This window comes from Piliocolobus tephrosceles, chromosome 14 (assembly GCF_002776525.5).
Source record: "Piliocolobus tephrosceles isolate RC106 chromosome 14, ASM277652v3, whole genome shotgun sequence".
NCBI lineage: Eukaryota > Metazoa > Chordata > Mammalia > Primates > Cercopithecidae > Piliocolobus > Piliocolobus tephrosceles.
Window position 1 is genome coordinate 88,864,058 of NC_045447.1, and position 21,413 is coordinate 88,885,470.

At 41.6% G+C, this 21,413-nt stretch overlaps 1 protein-coding gene across 1 annotated transcript in view; it reads right to left on the minus strand.

Moving 5' to 3' along the window:
* TRPM6 (transient receptor potential cation channel subfamily M member 6) overlaps nt 1-21,413 on the minus strand; it is a 160,860-nt gene that overhangs the window by 92,365 nt on the left and 47,082 nt on the right. The window contains exons 6-9 of the mRNA XM_023213293.2: nt 16,309-16,433; nt 10,108-10,279; nt 3,976-4,144; nt 2,584-2,707 (exon numbers count right to left, since the gene is read on the minus strand). Coding sequence (XP_023069061.1) covers nt 2,584-2,707; nt 3,976-4,144; nt 10,108-10,279; nt 16,309-16,433 — 590 coding nt within the window. The remainder of the gene's footprint in view (nt 1-2,583; nt 2,708-3,975; nt 4,145-10,107; nt 10,280-16,308; nt 16,434-21,413) is intronic.

The following is a 21,413-nucleotide window of genomic DNA, read 5'->3' on the forward strand; positions in this document are numbered from 1 at the left end:
ACATGAATAAAATCAACCCTCAATTGTACAACCCAATTCCTATCATCTACAAGCCCTTTGCTGCCTTCTCTTGCCCTCATTGGTCATTACACTGCTTATTAATTATTCTGCTTGATGGCAGGAAGAGGCAAACACAAGGGCAATCTCTTTAACATGTCCTTTTCTTAACTTACTGATTATTGTGGCAAATAGAAAATGTAGTAGATTAAGAAGATTTCAACTCTTCTGAAACTCAGGTTTCAGATCTATCTTCTTTTTTTTTCTTTCATCTTGTTGCCCAGGCTGGAGTGCAATGGTGCGATCTGGGCTCACTGCAACCTCCACCTCCTGGGTTCAAGCGATTCTCCTGCCTAAGCCTCCCAAGTTGCTGGGATTACAGGCACCCGCCACCATGCCCAGTTAATTTTGCATTTTTGGTAGAGACAGGGTTTCACCATGTTGGCCAGGCTGGTCTCGAACTTCTGATCTCAGGTGATCCACTCGCCTCGGCCTCCCAAAGTGCTGGGATTACAGGCATGAGCCACCACGCCCAGGCAGATCTGTCATTTCTTAGCTGCATGACTGCAAATCCCTTAAATTCTCTAGCCTTCTGCTTCATCATTTCCAAAATGGAAATAAACAACCACTGCCATATTGAAGTTGCTCACAGGACTATTTCAAATGAAAAGAATATATTTAGAGGCACGCTGCTAATTATAAACATGGTTGCTATTATTGTTGCTATTGGGCCAACTAAAACCCCAGTTTTCCACATAGATTTTGTCATGCTTCGTCTAGCCAGAACATTTCAGTTGGTTTTCCTGAGGCCAGGTACTTAAATGTTACCAAAATTCTTATACAATTTGGTCCAGCCTTCAGATTCTAGAAAGATCACCTTGAATCATGACATATCTGCATATTTACTGTAATTGTCAGCTTCACTTCATCTGAGTCATTGATATGAATTGATAATCCAGGCTGTGCACAGTGGCTTAAGCCTGTAATCCCAGCACTTTGGGAGGCCGAGACAGGCGGATCGCTTGAGGCCAGGAATTCAAGACCAGTTTGGCCAACACAGTGAAACCCCATCTCTACCAAAACATACAAAAATTAGCCAAGCATGGTGGCATGCACCTGTAGTCCCAGCTACTCATGAGGCTGAGGCATGAGAATCACTTGAGCCTAGGAGGTGGAGGTTGCAGCAAGCCAAAATCTCGCCACTGCACTCCAGCCTGGGTGACAGAGTGAGGCCCTGTCTCAAAAATAAAAAAATTAGCCGGGCACGGTGGCTCAAGCCTGTAATCCCAGCACTTTGGGAGGCCGAGACGGGCGGATCACGAGGTCAGGAGATCGAGACCATCCTGGCTAACACAGTGAAACCCCGTCTCTACTAAAAATACAAAAAACTAGCCAGGCGACGTGGCGGGCGCCTGTAGTCCCAGCTACTCCGGAGGCTGAGGCAGGAGAATGGCGTAAACCCGGGGGGCGGAGCTTGCAGTGAGCTGAGATCCAGCCACTGCACTCCAGCCTGGGAGACAGAGCCAGACTCCGTCTCAAAAAAATAAATAAATAAAAATAAAAATTAAAATTAAAAATTAAAAAATTAAAAAAAAAAAGAATTGATAATTCATATCATCCAAGTCATTTTGTTCATTGGCTGGGCGTGGTGGCTTATTCCTATAATCCCAGCATTTTGGGAGGCCAAGGCAAGAGGATCACTTGAGTCCAGGAATTCAAGGCTGCCGTGAGCTATGACTGCACCACTGCACTCCAGCCTGGGCAAAAGAGCAAGACCCTGTCTTTACCAAATAAATTAATTAATCAAATAAATTAATCTTTTTATCACAGTACCCTAAAACACTAAAACACTAAAAACTTTTCCTGAGTCTACATTATGGCAATAGCCCATAGTTTGTGGGCTCCATTTTTTAGCCCAGAGTTTATTCTCACTTTTCCCATTGTCCTATACATTCCCAATGATTTCCTGCAGGATTTGCTCAGGATGCTGTGAGGCAGTCACGTAACTCAGCGCCATGAAGCTGTGTTCACTGAAGACACGGAGCTGTTCCTTTGCCCTCTGAAAATACGTCTGTGTAATTTTCACTAAATCTGATAACTTTTCTGGAACACTGTTATACTTAGTGCTTTTTCTGTAGTAGAGTCCAGAATTTGAAGCATGGGGAGTACAGACAGCAATGACAGTAAGAAGCCAAGTTTACTCAACTAAGAATCAAATTCTGTAGAGTTAGATATACCCAAAATCAAAATGAAAAAAATCCATATTTTTTATTTTTAATTATTTTAATTTTTAAAATTTTTACTTTTAGTTCTGGGATACATGTGCAGGATGTGCAGGTTTGTTACACAGGTAAATGTGTGCCATGGTGGTTTGCTGCACAGATCAACCCATCACCTAGGTATTAAGGCCTGCATGCATTAGCTATTTATCCTGATTCTCTCCCTCCCTGCTCCTTCCCCAACAGGCCCCTGTGTGTTGTTCCCCTTCCTGTGTCCATCATATTTTTTAATTGTGAAAATAAATACTACAATATTTATAAATTAGCAGTTCTTAAGTCAGTTGAATCATCAACTCGTCATACTCACACAATCCCTGTGAACCATACACTCCATTAGAATTTGGAAAAGGTGCTTGGACTGTTTAAGACTAAAGTTGAAAGTGTTCTGAATCATGCAGATGATCTCCTCTTTCACCTGAGGTCGCAGCATCCTGGAAGAGAAATAAATGGTCTTGACACAACCCAGAGAGGGGAATGAGCCGGTAACATCAGTATGAGAAAACACCCCATAAGCTCCCCAGACTGAAAAGGTGTCTATGGACAGTTCTGCCAGGAGAGCAAATGAGGGGGAGCAAACGGAAGCAGGAGCTCAAGAAGAAGGCTGAATTTGAAAGTGAGAATGGTGCCGGGCATGGTGGCTCACACCTGTAATCCCAGCACTTTCGGAGGCCCAGGTGGAGAATCACCTGAGGCCAGGAGTTTGAGGCCAGCCTGGGCAACATAGCAAGACTCTGCCTCTATTTTCACATTTATAAAATAAAGAAAGAAAGTGATAATGGGTTGATCTGCCACATCCTGAAAAGAATATACCCTGAAGTGGAGTTCTGAAGCTGGTAGATTTCCAGCGGCCTGGGAATCTCCAGAAATTATAGGTATTATATTCTCTAAAGGATCTGAAACCCTAAAAGGTTTAATAACCACACATCCAGGGTGATTTTAGAAAAGGGAGAGGAGTGAAAGCAGAGGGAGATGGTAGAGGTGGAAGTGGAGGCCGGTGGGATGAACAGGGAGAGCAACCGTAAGCAAAGGCACTCCAGAGAGCTGTTACAGCATAAGCAGAGGATATGTAACAGCAGATACAGTAAGCATAACTATTTACTAAATAAATTAGGGGGGTCAACATTTTAGTTCTTAGGCACCGTACTTATTTATACAGTATAAATATTACGCTTTTGAAATTGAAAGAATCACACTGGATAGAGGGACGGCAAGAGAAAAAATTATCTTCTTATTTGAAAAGGTGAAAGAATTAAAGCCTGAAATAAGCACGACATATGCTATGAAAATGTCAGGATATAGATCTCCCCAGTTTCTGCTATTTCCATCAAGGGCAAATGAACTTGAAGGTGCTCTGGGCCCAACACTGGCCACCTCCCTTACAGAAAGGTCCTTACGGCTGTAATGGCCAATTGCTAGAGCCACACCTCCCTCACTCCCCCTGCAAATACCTTTTCCCAAAGTTCAAGCAAGACTCAAGCTTCCCTTTAAAGGCAGGCCATTCTTCAGCTAAGAAAATAACAACTGTTATCGCTGAAGGGCATTTTGATGTTGAACAACAAACAAGTCACTGAGAAATAAAATCCCGTCTCAACTTCTATAATCCAAGAATATCTGGCCCACATAAATGCACAGCCAAAAGAACTAAAATGGAGGAATAAATAGCCCCTATAGTTTCAAAAAGGAAGAACCAACAACTCACCCTTCATCTGCCAGGTGTTTGTATGTGAAGGCCAGGAGGTCTGCTGCCCTGCCTGTGCCCTCACACACCACCACCGGGTCCTTGTCCTTGACAGTCTCCCACACTGACAGGATGACGTTGGGACCGCCTTCCACCACCAGCCCCACCACGGGCACTCCTTGTCTTGAGCCTATTCCAGACCACAAACAATACCACACTGTTAGAGAATCCCTATCTCAGCCAGTCGACCATTTTGACTTCCAGACACAAGTCTCTCAATTACCATCTATGTTCATTCCTCGCACTGGCACCTCTCTCATTTAACCCTGGTTTGCTTAGATCAAGACCAAGCCGGAAACTTGGACTTCAAATAAAATGTGGCATAAATATGGTGAAAGCATCTTCAAGCTTTTATCAGGTAAAAACGTTTTCAATAATTTTTTTAAAAATTGGTATTCCTTAAGAAATTGTAACTTTTCATTATGGGAAACTCTGAAAGTATCTAAAAGTAAACAGAATATAATAGATCCCAATGTGTTCATCACTCATCTCCCAAAATGAGCAACCTTAACCAGTTCAATAAACATTTTAATTATTACTTATTTATTTATTTTATATAAGACTAGGTCTCACTCTGTCACCTAGGCTGGAATGCAGTGCTGTGATCACAACTCACTGCAGCCTCGACTTTCTGGGCTCAGGCAATCCTCCTGTCTCAGCCTCCTGAGTAGATGGGACCACAGGTGTGTACCACCACACCTAGCTTTTTTTTTTTTTTTTTTTTTTTAGTTATTTGTAGAAATGGGGTCTCCCTATGTTGCTCAGGCTGATCTCAAGCTTCTGGTCTCAAGTGATCTTCCTGCCTCTTGAGACAGGAAGTGATCTTCCTGCCTCTTGAGACTTTGAAAGTCTCAAGTCTTGGAATTACAGGCGTGAGCCACCACAGCCAGACTCTATAAACTTTTAATGGTGGTTATTTCTATGAACAAGGTAGGACGACAACCCTCAAAGACTTTTGCATTTCCATTTATTTCATTTTTTATTATTTGAATTTTTTATCATGACTATATATTACCTTTTCTTTTTGCAGACTACGTGACCTAAGGCAGTCTCTCTCTCTATGTATATACACACACATATATATTACTTTATTCAAGTGAGAGAAGAACAAAAAGGAATAACTGCAGAGTCATTCTTTTAAAAAAGATGTAAGCAAAAAAGCTTACAGAATAATATGCACAGTATTATCCTATGTATATTTTTAAAACAATCTACATAGACATGTATTTTATATGTATATGTGCACATACCTATATGTATAGCATGTTATATAAATGACCAGAAAATTCTGGAAGGATACACATCATACTATGAACAATAGAAAAGAGAGGGGAAGGTTTAGGAAAATGTTGAAAAGGGACCTTGACTATTTATTCTATAGATTTCTTATTTGCTTTATGTTTCCACACCACACATATATTGATATACTACATTTAAATATCTATATTTTGTTTTACTTTCCAAAAGAAGAAAATTTGGCAAGCAATGCCACACTCATCCCTGAGCAAAAGAGGACTATACTCTGGGTCCCATGTTTTCGGGGGCCCACACTGGCCTTCCTCTGGCCACACCCCTACCCTCATGGTGAGGCATCTACAGGGTCAAGGGTAAAGGGAAACCTGTGCTCCCTCCCCAGCTTACTAGGATGTTCAAAAAACACCATGCTGCTCAGTACTTTCAAAAATCCAAGGTTTCCAAACTCAAGTCTGGCCTTCCAGCTATATGTGTCAAGATAAAAGGCTAGGACGTATTTTATACAGTTAGCTAGATTTAAGGCATTTAAATCTCTAGACATATAGTATGTGGCCTTCTATGTGTATCCTGTGTCAGGCTCTCAAATGTTAGGGATGGTTCGGTTAGCAACCATCCAAAAACTTCATTCCATCGATTTAGTAGCTTTGACGTTCTACTCTTTTTCCATACACCTCCACCTCATTATTTTCTCCATATCACTAAAAAGCATATCTATGATGTACCAATTAATTGACATAGGGTTTCTCTAAACAGATAGTCTTACAAAAGCCAAATGAAGTGGCAAAAATAGTATGAGGCATAAAAGTAATAGAAGAAAATTTCGATTAATATTGTATTGATTTTGGAATAAAAACACTTGTAAGGGAATTTTTTGTATCTTGTGTAATAAAATGTCATTCAGCCATTAAAATGTGCTAAATTATACTCATTGACATGGAAATATGACCATGCTTAGTAGGAAAAACTACAAAAGAAGCATTATGAAATCATCCCAGTTTTTGCTTAAAAGATGTTGCTTGTGTGTGTGTCTGCATGTGTGTGTAGAAAATTTGTGAAAATATACATATGAAAAGGGTAAGAATGGTTAGTTTTGATGGTGAGATTATGGAAAACCGTCCCTTTCTTCTGTTACATGCTTTATTTGCGTTACCTGAATGTGGAAGTATATAGTACTTTTACCATTTGAAAAAGAAAAAGAAATCAATATGGGCATTTTTGTGGAAGAGGAAGAGAATTCAATTTCTGTTAGATATACTTTTTAAAAATTTTTTATGGAATCTCACTCTGTTGCCCAGGCTGGAGTGCAGTGGCACTATCTTAGCTCACTGCAACCTCCGCCTCCTGGGTTCTAGTGATTCTCCTGCCTCAGCCTCCTGAGTATCTGGGATTATAGCCACGTGCCATGACGCCCGGCTACTTTTTTGTATTTGTAGTAGAGACAGGGTGTCACCATGTTGGCCAGGCTCGTCTTGAACTCCTGCCCTCAGGTGATCCATCCACCTAGGCCTCCCAAAGTGCTGGAATTACAGGCGTGAGCCACCATGCCTGGCCCACTTTTCTTGAAGTAATAACTTATTCCTACAAAATCAAATATATTTACAGCTTTTTCTGAAAAAAAAAAAAAATCTTACTGATGCACTAGTAAAAATTGGTTTGAAAAGAAACAAAATGTAAAATTCTTGCTGAAAAATCTTGCTAGACAGCTGCCTCTACTGTAAGGTCCCAGGGTGAGGCAGGAATACAATATTAGACTCCAAATTAAAAGTTCCTAGAACAGACATTCCAGGAAAGGGCACTCTTCTCCCTTGAGACTTGCATTACTAAAAGACACAGAGGCATCAGAGCCTAGGTTTCCTATCTTGAAATTACATCCTTAGAGTCTTGCAAAACAGAAGCTGACATTGGCCACATTTCAAATGGCTGAAAGCCAGCAACTTTATAATGTGAGTCTTTTTTTTTTTTTCTTTTTAAAGTATTATCTGCCAACAACAAATGTTTGCCACGGATGCCAAGAAGACTGGCTGAAAAGCAATAAAATAAATCAACCACAAGTTGGGCACGGTGGCTCACACCTGTAATTCCAGCACTTTGGAAGGCCAAGGTAGGCGGATCACTTGAGGTCAGGAGTTCAAGACTGGCCTGGCCAACATGGTGAAATCCTGTCACTACTAAAAACATAAAAAAATTAGCCAGGCATAGTGGCGCGCGCCTGTAATCCCGGCTATTCAGGAGGCTGGGGCAGGAGAATTGCTTGAACCAGGGAGGCAGAGGTTGCAGTGAACTGAGATCATGCCACTGCACTCCAGCCTGGGTGGCAGAGCAAGACTCAGTCTCCAGAAAAAACAAAAACATCAAATAAATCAACCACATATTTAAGTATTTTCATGCCATCAAAAATAAATCCCTTTTTGATCATATCAACAACAAACACAAATGTGGTAGCCAACTTCCCTCATAAACATGTTAGGTATGAAGATCAGCTTGATACATAAGAATTTTGTTTCTTGAGGGCATGTCTTCTCTTTCTTCCTTGTGTGCCCGCGCGTGCACGTGTGTGTGTGTGTGTGTATAGGTGGCTTCTTGTTTTTGCTGTTTTTATATGGGTTCTCCTTAGAATAATAAATGTTACTAGTTTGCTGGAATTGATTCAACAGTCAGCAAAAGCCTCCAGATAAATCCTAAGTTTCAACGTCTTTGAAAGTGGAAATGTCATCTGCTACTATAAGCACACTCAGGGTTGTTGCATTCATACTAAAATGGGCAATCAGCAGGGAATAAGGAAGACAAAGACTCTTACACCTCTCATGGGGCATACATTATGGCACTGCACAGAACCCCACAATGTAGGTGGTAGGCAAAGGTCAACAGAGGCAACAGGACATTTCCGGTAATATTTCAGGCCCCCAATGGATCCTTCTTTATATGGATTCTTCTTCAAGGCCCTTCTCTGACCTCTCTTCCTTCCCTCTGCTCTGCTGGTCTCCATTCTCCCAGCCATCCTTTCCCTGCAGAAAAACACATACCCGATCCTCTCTCCCCTTTTCCTGACTGCATAAGCCTCAGAACCCTTATTCACACTAAGAGTTAGGCGAATGACCACAAATCCCAGAGTCCCTCCTCTCCTTCTACCCCACAACCAGGAGATGATCACTGTATCAGAGGAGGGAGAAAGGAAGGAAAGAAATAGACAATTATTAATAAAGACACACCGTGCACCCAACACAATTCTAGATATCCCTAATACACATCTTCTCAATTGTCACAACAAACATTAGAAGTAGATAGTTCTTTCCATTTTATAATAAGAAAATAGTTTGACAGATGTTAATGCCATTGGCCAAGGTCACAGGCACAAAATGAGAGAGCTTCAATCTGTCTGATTTCACTACATTGTGCTGCCTCCAGGGATCAAGGCCAAAAACGAAATGTACTTCCAGTCTTTCATTTTTTCAGCCAATGATCAAAGGCTGAAGAGGACTTGAGCCTCCTAAAGGCATTCCCACTCCCTGGCCCTTTGTCCCAAAGAAGTATTTTGTGGAAGATTTAATTTGGCACAAGAGGCAGGGGTTCACTTTCTGGTGCCTTGAACTAAAAGTCTCCAATTTTTCAGGCAGCACTCAGCCCTCCTGCTCTCTGTAAAGAATTTACACTTCCCTGCCCACTGGTGCATGCTGATTCTGGCACTCCCTTCTCTCCCTCTTCGAGATAAAACTACTAAAATGTCCCTCTTGAAGCACCACTGTGAGCATGACACAAACTTGACACTTTCCAAGGTCCTATTACTTTTTTTTTTTTTTTTTTTGAGACAGTCTCTGTCACCCAGGCTGAAGTGCAGTGGTGTGATCTCAGCTCACTGTAACCTCTGCCTCCCAGGTTCAAGCGATTCTCCTGCCTCAGCCTCCTGAGTAGCTGGGATTACAGGCATGCACCACCACACCTGGCTAATTTTTGTATTTTTAGCAGAGACTTGTATTTTTAGCAGAGACGGGGTTTCACCATGTTAGCCAGGCTGGTCTCGACTCCTGACCTCAGGTGATCCGCCCGCCTCAGCCTCCCAAATCGCTGAGATTACAGGCGTGAGCCACCACACCCGGCCCCAAGGTCCCTATTTCTAAAAATCTTGTCAGGTCTTAACTCTTCCCTGCCTAGGGCCACCCCACCCACATATGAAATGTCATCTTCCCTGACCATCAAACTCACACCCCTAGTACCCTCAAGCTAGTCTCTTTCATGCTCTTCAGCCACCCCCCTTCCCACGTGGGTATCTCCCCTGCTCTCTCCCTCCATCTGTCCAACCCAAATGACTCTTCAAGGATCCACTAAAGTCTTCATCCCTCCAACATCCCCCAAACATGTCTTCTCTCTCAACTGTCACCTACAAGTCTGCACTGTCTTATGTTCTGCTTTCTTCTGGGTAGAAACGTAGTGGGTTCACTATGTTTACTTAATCCCTCTGGCTGCTCTAAGGCAGGGGCCAACTTGGACTTCTCTACTCTGTGCAAGCGGTAAGTGAGCACCTTGACCACAGTGAACCCACAGCCGGAAGAATGCAGGAATCAGACGGTAGAGACTTGTGGGTGACAGTTGAGAGAGAGGAAGACATTTTTGGGGGAATCATGGAAGGATGAAGACTTTAGTGGATCCTCGAAGAGTCACTTGGTTTGGAGAGATGGAGAGAGAGGAGGGGAGATACCCATGGGGGAAGGGGGGTGGCTAAAAAGCATTAAGGAGACTAGCTGGAGGGGACTAGGGGTGTGAGCTTTGATGGTCACGGAAGACCATGAAAGACCTCAGCAGACTTGCAACCAGAGCAGTTGACTGAGCCCCTGTGATACTCACGGCAGTGTATTTTCTGCAGAGAGAGGTACTTCTCCAGGTTCCTTCTGAGCTTCATTTCATTGCCATACTTGCCCACAGTCCCATCATCAGACAGGATGAAGTGCGAGTGCATGCTGTTGAGTGTTGTGAGCTTGCTGAGGGGGTTACCCAGAGTCTGGTATAGGCACACCACCTGAGAGACAGCAAGGACAACGGAGGGTCAGAGCTCTAGATCCCTCCCCAGGCTCACCTGCTCCAAAGGCCTATCTTTATGTGCTAACAGAGTTCCTATCTAGTTCAAAAAGCATTACTTGTGGCCAGGCATGGTGGCTTATGCCTGTAATCCCAGCACTTTGGGAGGCTGAGGTGGGAAGATCACAAGGTCAGGAGATTGAGACCATCCTGGCTAACACGGTGAAACCCTGTCTCTACTAAATATACAAAAAATTGGCCGGGCATGGTGGTGGGCACCTGTAGTCCCAGCTACTTGGGGGCTGAAGCAGGAGAATTGCTTGAACCCCAGGAGGCGGAAGTTGCCGTGAGCCAAGATCGCGCCATTGCACTCCAGCCTGAGCAACAGAGCGAGGCTCCATCTCAAAAAGAAAAAAAAAAAAGTATTACTTGCAATTTAGAGCAGTGCTTGTCAAACTATCTGTGGTATCAATTTTTTAAATTTCCCATGTTTTAATGGACCAATATGTGATCCTACTATGAATAACTAATAGACAGTTTGTGGTACATGAGAGTCACAACACAAGTTCAACAATATTGAAATATACCCTGTTCAGCAAGATTAGCCTGCTTTCCAGGTGCTTGAATGACCACAGCATGGTCACATTGCTGACAGTGGTTCTAAATATTTTTTTCTTTTTTATTTATTTATATTTTTTTGAGGCAGAGTCTTGCTCTGTCACCCAGGCTGGATTGCAGTGGCGTGATCTCAGCTCACTGCAACCTCTGCCTGCTGGGTTCAAGCGATTCTCCTGTCACAGCCTCCCAAGTAGCATATACACACCTCCATGCCTGGCTAATTTTTGTATTTTTAGTAGAGACAGGGTTTCACTCCTGGTCTTCTTTTTCATTTCTGTGCTTACCTTGTTTCAACCCATTAAAAAACAGTTCAAAAACTAGCACCAGTACATAGACCACACCATTACTCAAAACTACTGTCTTTTAATAGCTTTATTCCAGAATAATATTTTGACACTGACTTTTCTCTAGTATTCCAAACAAAATAAAGACTAACAGCCGGCCAGGTGTGGTGGTTCATGCCTGTAATACCAGCACTTTGGGAGGCCGAGGCTGGCAGATCAATTGAGGTTAGGAGTTCAAGACCAGCCTGGCCAACATGGTAAAACCTTGTCTCTACTAAAAATACCAAAATTAGCCAGGCATGGTGGCATGTGCCTATAGTCCCAGCTACTTGGGAGGCTGAAGCACAAGAATCACTTGAACCTGGGAAGCAGAGCTTGCAGTGAGCTGAGATCTCGCCACTGCACTCCAGCCTGGGCGACATAGTGAGACAACATCTCAAAAAAAATAAAATAAAATAAAACCAGCCAAACAGCATTTCATTCATTATAAAACATCAAAATCTTTATTACATTAATGGACACTTTCTTAAGCTGCTCCACTTAGTATTTGCTGTTAGAGGCAAGAGCACAGTATTTAGAGTAAGAAAGCCCAAGTTTAAGTCAAGACTCTTCTACTTACTAACCTTAACTCTGAGTAATTCTTGCCTTCTTTCTCAGGCTTATTTTCCTCAGCTATAAGTAAGAATGATGATAATGATAATTTTTATTCAGAGGGTTGTTGTGAGGCTTCAAAGAAATAATGGAGGCAAAAAGCACTATGAACTTTATAAACATTAGACTTTAAATGTTACCTTTATAATTTTGAAGCATGACACTGAGGCAAGAAACCAAAAGGAAAATGATTGAGAGATTTAATACATATTTTGTATTTATTTTAAAAAGATTAAAAATAATATAAAATAAAAACTATGAGAAATGCAGCATACTTGACAAACAAAATTGTTACTAGACTGAATTCTAGGATCTTTCAAGGCTAGGCACAGAGAGAGGCTCATGCCTGTAGTCCCAACATTTTGGGAGGCCAAGGCAGGAGGATCACTTGAGACCAAGGGTTCAAGACCAGTCTAAGCAACATAGCAAGGCTCCATCTCTAAAAGAAAAAAATTTTTAAGAATTAGTTGGGTGTGGTGGTGCATGCATGTAATACCAACTACTCTGGAGGCTGAAACGGGAGGATCACTTGAGCCCAAGAGTTCAAGGCTGCAGTGAGCTATGATCATACCATTGTACTCTAGTCTTGGTAACAGAGCAGATTTTGTCTTAAAAAGAAAATTGAAGGTTAAGAAGTCTAAAATCCCTGCTTGAAAATGTACAAAAACCATGTGAAAAGATGTTGAACCTCACTAGCAATCATGGAAATGTAATAAGAAAAATTAGGTATTGTATACCTTAACCGAATGGTATCGCTTGAAGAAAACAGAATACTCAGAACTCAGTGGGCATCCACATACCCTGTTGATAAGAATATGAATTGTTTTGTTTGGGTTTTTTTTGTTTTTGTTTTTGGTGGTTTTTGTTTTTTGTTTTTGTTGTTGTTGTTGTTTTTAGACAGGTTCTAATTCTGTCGCCCAGGCTGGAGTGCGGTAGTGCCAATCTGGGCTCACTGTAACCTCTGCCTCCCGGGCTCAAGCAATCCTCCCACCTCAGCCTCCTGAATAGCTAAGATCACAGGCACACACTGCCATGCTGGCTATTTCTGTTGTTGTTGTTGTTGCTGTTATTGTTGTTGTTGTTGTTTGTTTGTTTGAGACAGGGTCTCACTGTGTTGCCCAGGCTGGAGTGCAGTGGTGCGATCACAGCTCACTGCAGCTTCAACTTCCAAGGTTCAAGCGAACCTTCCACCTCAGCCCCCCAGTAGCTGAGACTATAGGCGCATACCACCACGCCCAGCTAATTTTTGTATTTTTTTTTTTTTTTTTGTAGAGACAGGGTTTCACCATGTTCCTCAGGCAAGTCTCAAACTCCTGGGCTCAAGCAATCTGCCAGCCTTGGCCTCGGCCTCCCAAAGTGTTGGGATTATAGGCATGAGCCGCCATGCCCGGCAAGAATGTGAATTTTTACCACCTTTCCAGAAGGCAATGTGTCACATTTTAAATGGTTATACAGACTGGTCCAAGCATTCCACTTTGAGAATTACTTCTAGGGAAACAAGCAAGCTAGTATCAAAGATTTACATATCTTATCACAATATTATTATTATTATTATCCTCAAAAGTGAAAAACAGAACATGACCTAAATGGATAATAATAGAGGAATCATTGATTCAATATAGTACAGTATGATACTAGCCGACATGAAAAATCAAAATGTTTCCTTGGCCTCCAGACGTGCTCTGCTAATACTGGGTCCCACTGGCCGGTCACAGCGGCCCGCGCCTGTAATCCCAACACTTTGGGAGGCTGAGGTGAGTGGATCACGAGGTCATGAATTCAAGACCAGCCTGGCCAACATGGTGAAACCCCATCTCTACCAAAATTACAAAAATTAGCTGGGCATGGTGGCAAGTGCCTGTAATCCCAGCTACCTGGGAGGCTGAGGCAGCAGAATTGCTTGAACCTGGGAGGTGGAGGTTGCAGTGAGCCGAGATCGTGCCACCGCACTCCAGCCTGGGTGACAGAGCAAGGCTCCATCTCGGGCGAGGCAGCGGGAAAATACTATGTCCCACTAAAAGCAAGCAGCCTTTTCTCTAGGGAACAAAAAATGAGCCTGGAATATTTTTTCCCTACTAAAAAGCAAGGAAGTCATGATAGATAATAGAATTGTATGAAAGGACTGAGAAGACAACTTGGAAACACTCCCCTGGCCAAAATGGGACAATTTGAACATTATTAAGAATAATAACTGTATTGATTAATGGATTGAAATATGACAAATATGTTTAAATTTATGAGTTAAGAAAACTCGTCATTCACCTTTCATTATTTTGAAAACTGGCAAATAAAAAGAAAGAGTCACGCATTTATTCAGCCCTTCCTATACAACTGTACCACAAGGTGATTGGTGAGAAAACATTTATCTATATGGAGTATTTAAGTATTAGAGTGTTAAGTACATACAGCAGGTAAGCTAATAAACAAAGAAGGACATTATCATTAAATGTCAGCATGTTGGAACTCTGTTGAAATAATGAATCTATGCAATGACTGCTAACATTATAAAAAGAGAGACCACCATATATTACAAGGGAAAGACATATATCCTCCTATGGCATAAACTTACACAGAAAACCTGAACCTGATCATACCTCTCGATCAAACTACCAATTTACAGAAAAGAAGCAAAGAAACATGCTAAACCCTACTACAAAAGGTAAAATCTGGAAAATCCAAGCTGTGGGAAACTCTTCAGAACAAATGACCCAGTTTCCTCAATAAATAAATTATACATACATAAAAAAATGAGATGGAGGTAAAATCCATAGATTAAAAGTGACAAAAATAAAAAGCAAGTCAAGAGACATACCAACCCATCACAACGTATGAAACTTTTTTGGATAATGAAATCACATCATTAAATAATCAAGACTTAAGAAATCATGTTTTTGAAAAAAACATTATGAAGCAATGAAAATTTTGACTAGACTGGACAGTGAGTGATACTCAGACATTTCTGCTAATTTTTTAGATATAATAACTTCATTGTGATTATATATTTTTCATTGTCCATATATTTTAGAAATAACTACTGAAATATTTATAGATGAAATTATTTGATGTCTCAAATCTGCTTCAAAATAACAAGGGCGTCAGCTGAATGGATAAGGGAAGAGGAAAAACAAAACTGGCTATGAGCTGGTAACTGTTGAAGCTGGAGATAAATACACAGGAAGGAGTTCATTTTTCTAATTTCTCTACTGCCTAATATGTTTGAAGTTTTCCAAAATAAAAGTTAAAACAGGCTGGGTGCGGTGGCTCACACCTGTAATCCCAACACTTTGGGAGGCCGAAGCAGATCATCCAAGGTCAGGAGTTCGAGACCAGCCTGGCCAACATGATGAAACCCCATCTCTACTAAAAATACAAAAATTAGCCAGGCCTGGTGGTGGGCGCCTGTAATCCCAGCTACTCGGGAGGCTGAGGCAAGAGAATTGCTTGAATCCAGGAGGTGGAGGTTGCAGTGAGCCAAGACTGCACCACTGCACTCCAGCCTGGGCAACAGAGCCAGACTCTATCTCAGAAAAAAAAAAAAAAAAAAAAGTTAAAAAACCCATAAGCATGTCTATATTAACCGACATGGAGAAATAACTATAGCAAATAGGTAAGCTAAAAAAAAGAGCAGATTTATAGCAGTCAGTTCTGTTGTTACTATTTTTAAATATACACTTTTTTTTTCACTGTACATATACACACATACATAGAAAAAATTCTGAAATGATCCTCACAGAAATATTAACAGTAGTCATCTTTCTTCTTTAGAACATTTTCTTATATCTGATATTTTACCAAAAAATTATATTAGTCTTACAAAGAGACTGAGACAAGACCATTCCCTTTAAAAGAAAAAGGATCAAAGAATCAATACACAAGAAGGAAAGAAGCAGAGTAATACAAGATAACAGATGAGAACTAGGAGGGCCAAATTAAGAATGTCCCTTGTTTCGCTATGGGCAAACCACTTCAAGAACCTTGACTATGACCTTAAGTGAGACAGAAGTCCTTGAAGGGTTTTGCACAGGGGAATAGCATGATCTGATGTGTATATTTTAAAAGAATCATTCTGGCTACTATGTTGAGACTACACTGTTAGGAGACAAAGGTAAGAGTAAAGATGGCTATTGCAATCATTCAGGAGACAGATAATGGTGGCTCGGATTCACTCAGTAACAGCAAATGTAGTGAGAAGAAGAAATCAGATTTTAGATATATTTTTAAAGTGGAACTGATAGATCAAGTTTGAGTTTGAGAGAAAGATCATTCTAGGATTAGTCCACGGCTTTTGGCTTGAGCAGCTGCAAGGGTGGGACTGTCATCTTCTAAGATAGAGTGAGGGAAGCAGCAGAAAGTCAGGAGTTGGTTGTGAATATATTACATCTGTGATGTTCATTCATTAGACATCCAGGTACAGTGTTAAGCTGGCAATTTGCACACGTGTTCATTTGCTTTTGTTATGAAAGGATTGTCTACTTACATCTTTTCCAATAAGGTCTCTCTGGTTCTCAATGATACCCCAAGGAGGGATTCCAACTGTCCAGATTTTTCTCAAGGAATGAGAGGAATGGGATTTCAAGGCATCCCCAACATGCTTGGACACTCCTATGAACAACCAGTTTAGAAGTCAAACTTTAAGTCACAAATCATGTAAAACAAAGAGACTGTCAGAAAGAGTCAAATAAATAGGCAAGCATATGTAAAGGGCTATTCTTAGGGAGAGTTGCTGGCACAGTGGAATTAGTTTCTGATACTTCGGCTTCCTCTATTCTTTCTGGACACCTCTTCCTCTTATCATTACCTCTCTCTACCTGAACAATGTTTCTCTGAACACTTTGGGCAATTTCCGCCTACAACTTCAGATCCAACCCTACTCCTCTTGCCTAAGCAAAATGCTGTGCACTGTCTTTCCTCAGCAAGCCCAGCCCTAACATTATGAAGGGTTTATTATTATTATTATTATTATACTTTAAGCTCTGGGGTACCTGTGCACAATGAGCAGGTTTGTTACATACGTATACATGTGCCATGTTGGTTTGCTGCACCTTTTAGCTCATCCTTTACATTAGGTATTTCTCCTAATGCTATCCCTCCCCCAGTACCCCATCATCCCCTGACAGGCCTCAGTGTGTGATGTTCCCTGCCCTGTGTCCAAGTAATCTTATTGTTCAATTCCCACCTATGAGTGAGAACATGCAGTGTTTGGTTTTCTGTTCTTGTGATAGTTTGCTCAGAATGATGGTATCCAGCTTCTTCCATGTCCCTACAAAGGACATGAACTCATCCCTTTTTATGGCTGCATAGTATTCCAAGGTGTATATGTGCCACATTTTCTTAATCCAGTCTATTATTGATGGACATTTGGGTTGGTTCCAAGTCTTTGCTATTGTGAATAGTGCCACAATAAACATACGTGTGCATGTGTCTTTATAATAGCATGATTTATAATCCTTTGGGTATATACCCAGTAATGGAATTGCTGGGTCAAATGGTATTTCTAGTTCTACATCCTTGAGGAATTGCCACACTGTCTTCCACAATGGTTGAACTAGTTTACAGTCCCACCAACAGTGTAAATGCGTTCCTATTTCTCCACATCCTCTCCAGCACCTGTTGTTTCCTGACTTTTTAAATAATCACCATTCTAACTGGTGTGAGATGGTATCTCATTGTGGTTTTGATTTGCATTTCTCTAATGGTCAGTGATGATGAGATTTTTTTCATGTGTCTGTTGGCTGCATAAATGTCTTCTTTTGAAAAGTGTCTGTTCATATCCTTTGCCCACTTTTTGATGGGGTTGTTTGATTTTTTCTTGTAAATTTGTTTAAGTTCTTTGTAAATTTTGGATATTAGCCCTTTGTCAGATGGGTAGATTGCAAAGATTTTCTCCTATTAAGAATGGTGTTTTTTAATCCCTAATCTTACCCAATGTTCCAGCAAAACATCCTGCAGATATGTCCCTTGCTCATTAAGGCAAACTAATTTAATAGTTTTATATACACAAATAGTTCAAAGCTAATACATTGAGGAGTAATATGTTAATGTTTTCCCTTCTGGAATTAATACTACTAATTAGTACAGTAACCAACACTTACTGACACACAGTAAGATTTCAGTAAGTGTTGGCTACCTTTGTATGTATTCACACTTTAAGTGGGAACTTTTTAAATCCACTTTATAGGCAAAAATTGTGGCAATGAGAGTTTAAATAAATTGTCCAAGGTTGTAGAGCTTTGGACAATTTATTTAGAGCTTGGATTCTGTAGAGATTGGATTCCAATTTAGGCAATCTGACCCTTTTTAAGAATAGACTTTATTTTTTAGAGTAGTTTTGGGTTCACAGCAAAATTGAATGAAAAGTATAGAGAGTTCCCATGCCACACCCTGCTCCCACACAAACACAGCCTCCCCAACTATCAGCATCCCCCATGAGACTGGTACATCTGTTACAATTGATGACCCTACATTATAGGGTCATGACTAATAGAATATGACTATTCTCCATAGTCCACAGTTTACATTAGGGTTCACTCTTGCTGCTGTACATTCTATGAGTTTTGACAAAGATACAATGATGTATATCCACCATGTTAGTATCACTGCCCTGAAAATATTCTGTGCTCTGCCTACTCATCCCTCTCTCCTCTCAGCTTCTGGCAACTGCTAATCTTTCTACTGTCTCCATAGATTTGCCTTTTCCAGAATGTCATATACTGTAGCTAGAATCATACAGTAAGTAGCCTTTGAGATTGGCTTGATCGGACCTTTAAATAACTCTACTGCATTGTAAGAGTTATTCTTCCTATGTGTGGTACTGACCCTATATGTGTCATTAGCACAGAAGGAAAAGTAACCTGCATATGGCATGGATCTGATGCTCAGCAGCTAAATCACTTCCTCTTTCCTGGCATCTTCAATTGCAACTCATTTTTTGAACCTCTCCCAGAGCCATCTCTAGAATCTGGGATCTGGATCACAGGCACATATCAATATCAAGCATGGAGCCATCCACCCCAGTAGAGATTCTGATTCCATGGTTTGGCATGGTGTGCCAACATTGTTGTTATTGTTTTAAGCACCTTACATGTGATCCTAACACATATCGTTGGTTGAGACTCTCCATTAAACCCAATCTGACCATGTTATCCCCCTATTCATCCTGCTGTTCAAATTCCTTTCAGGGCTCCTTGCTATGTAGAGAATAAGACTTCAGAATGGCACCCAATCTGGCTCCAGTCTCCTGTGCAGTCCCTGTCCCCTGCCACATGGCACACACTCCAGCCAGGGGTTTTATCACTTCTTTCTACACATGCCTTCATCTCTAGCTGTGTCCTAACCCTGAGCTGCCACTTCTTACTAATGCCACTTCCTACCTTTCCCACAAGACCAATGCCAAGTGCTGTATCCTTCCCAAGACTTCCAAGGTGCACTCAGTTGAAACTAGAATTCATCTCCCTCTTCCTTGTATTCTCAAAACACTTCCTTTGAATCTCAACTATAACCCAGTCAGCATCAATTTCTCACTAGTTGCTTTTTGTCTGTCACAGCCCAACCCATCACTAAATCCGGGATCCACGTTACTCCTCTTTCATTCCTAACACCTATCCAAATGCTTTTCACATAGTAGATTCTTAAGGCTTGTGGCATTCAATTTAAGTAAATGTCAAAGATTCATGCCAAATTATGTTCAACTATGGTTGAGAAGCCTGTCAAGAATAGACAGAAGCTCATAAGCAGAGTTCAAATGTAAACGTGCACGGGAATCATCTGGGTATGTTGTTAAAATGCAGGTTCTGATTCTGCAGGTCTGGGGTGGGGCCTGAAATAGGCCCTTTCAGCAAGCTCTCAGTCCATGGTGATGCTGCTGGTCCAGGGACTAATCCTTAAGCAGCCAGGCCACAGAGGAGCTGTGGTTGAATCAGGTCAGACTGATTGTTTTATGTTGTTGTTGTTTTCTTTTTTTGTTTGTTTTTAAGGGAGAGTCTCACTCTGTCACCCAGGCTGGAGTGCAGTGGCACTATCTCGGCTCACTGCAAGCTCTGCCTCCCGGGTTCACGCCATTCTCCTGCCTCAGTCTCCCAAGTAGCTGGGACTACAGGCGCCCGCCACCACGCCCAGCTAATTTTTTGTATTTTTAGTAGAAACAGGGTTTCACCATGTTAGCTAGGATGGTCTCAATCTCCTGACCTTGTGATCCACCTGCCTCAGCCTCCCAAAGTGCCGGGATTACAGGTGTAAGCCACCACGCCTGGCCCTTTTTTTTTTTTTTTTTTTAAGACAAGGTCTTGCTTTGCCACCCAGGCTGGGTGCAGTGACATGATCATAACTCACTGAAGCCTTGACCTCCCAGGCTCAACAAAGTCTCCCACCTCAGCCTCCCCAGTAGCTGGGTCTACAGGTGCACTCCACCATGTCCAGCTAATTTCTGTAATTTTTTAGAGATGGGGTTTTGCCATGTTGCCCAGGCTGGTCTCGAACTCCCAAGCCCAGGTAATTCACTAGCTCTCAGTTTCCCAAAAGGCTGGGAATGAACCACTGCATCTGGCCTGACTATTGTTTAGCGGAGATCCAAGTATTTCTCATTTTCCATTTCTTTTATTTATATGAAGTATTTCAATCATCTTCATACTACTCTATTTGCGTTCCTTTAGGTTAGCTGGCCATAAACTCAATGATCTTTTTAAGGCATTAAGTAAAATGAAGCATGACATGCTGTTAGTTATTCAAAGAAAAAGCCTTGCCCAAGCCTGTCTTTTTAATGAACAATGTGAAACTTCCCTACCTACCCACTTTTTTTACTGGAAATCAAATAAGGACTATACAATGGACTTAGAATTCTGCCAACTTCAGTTTCTTCCAAGAATGTGAAACAATCTCTATAAAACAGGTACAATAAACTATGCATTACCTATTTGTGACGGGCCAAATCCCTTGGTTTTATTTTGCTTTGTTTTTTCAGTCATTCACTTCCTTCATTCCTTTTCAGCCAAAAGAAACTTTGCTACCTCAGTACAAGGTGCTAAATACTTAGGCAGATAGATGTTCAGGCCCTGGCCTCTAGTACACAACCAGAAGGAGAGCTAACACACTGACTCATCCTAGCTTGTAAGGCAAAATATCAACATTCTACAAGTGCTACAGGCAGTAAATGCTGTAGAAATTAAAAGACAAAAGTGAGTAGCTCTAGTGGAGATATTCAGGAGGCTGTTTCATGGGTGTGTTGGCATCTTGTGTAGATCTTAAAACATGGGCAAAATTTGATAGGAGACACTGGGCAGGCCATGCCAAACCAAAAGAGAAAAAAGTAAAGGGAAGATAGAAAACCACAGGTTAGGCCGGACACGGTGGCTCATGTCTGTAACCCCAGCACTTTGGGAGGCCAAGGTGGGCAGATCGCCTGAGGTTAGGAGTTCGAGGCCAGCCTGGCCAATATGGCTTCTCTACTACAAATACAAAAATTAGCTGGGCATGGTGACAGGCGCCTGTAATCCCAGCTACTCGGGAGGCTGAGGCAGGAGAATCACTTGAACCCGGGAGGTGGAGGTTACAGTGAGCCAAGATTGCATCATTGCACTCCAGCCTGGG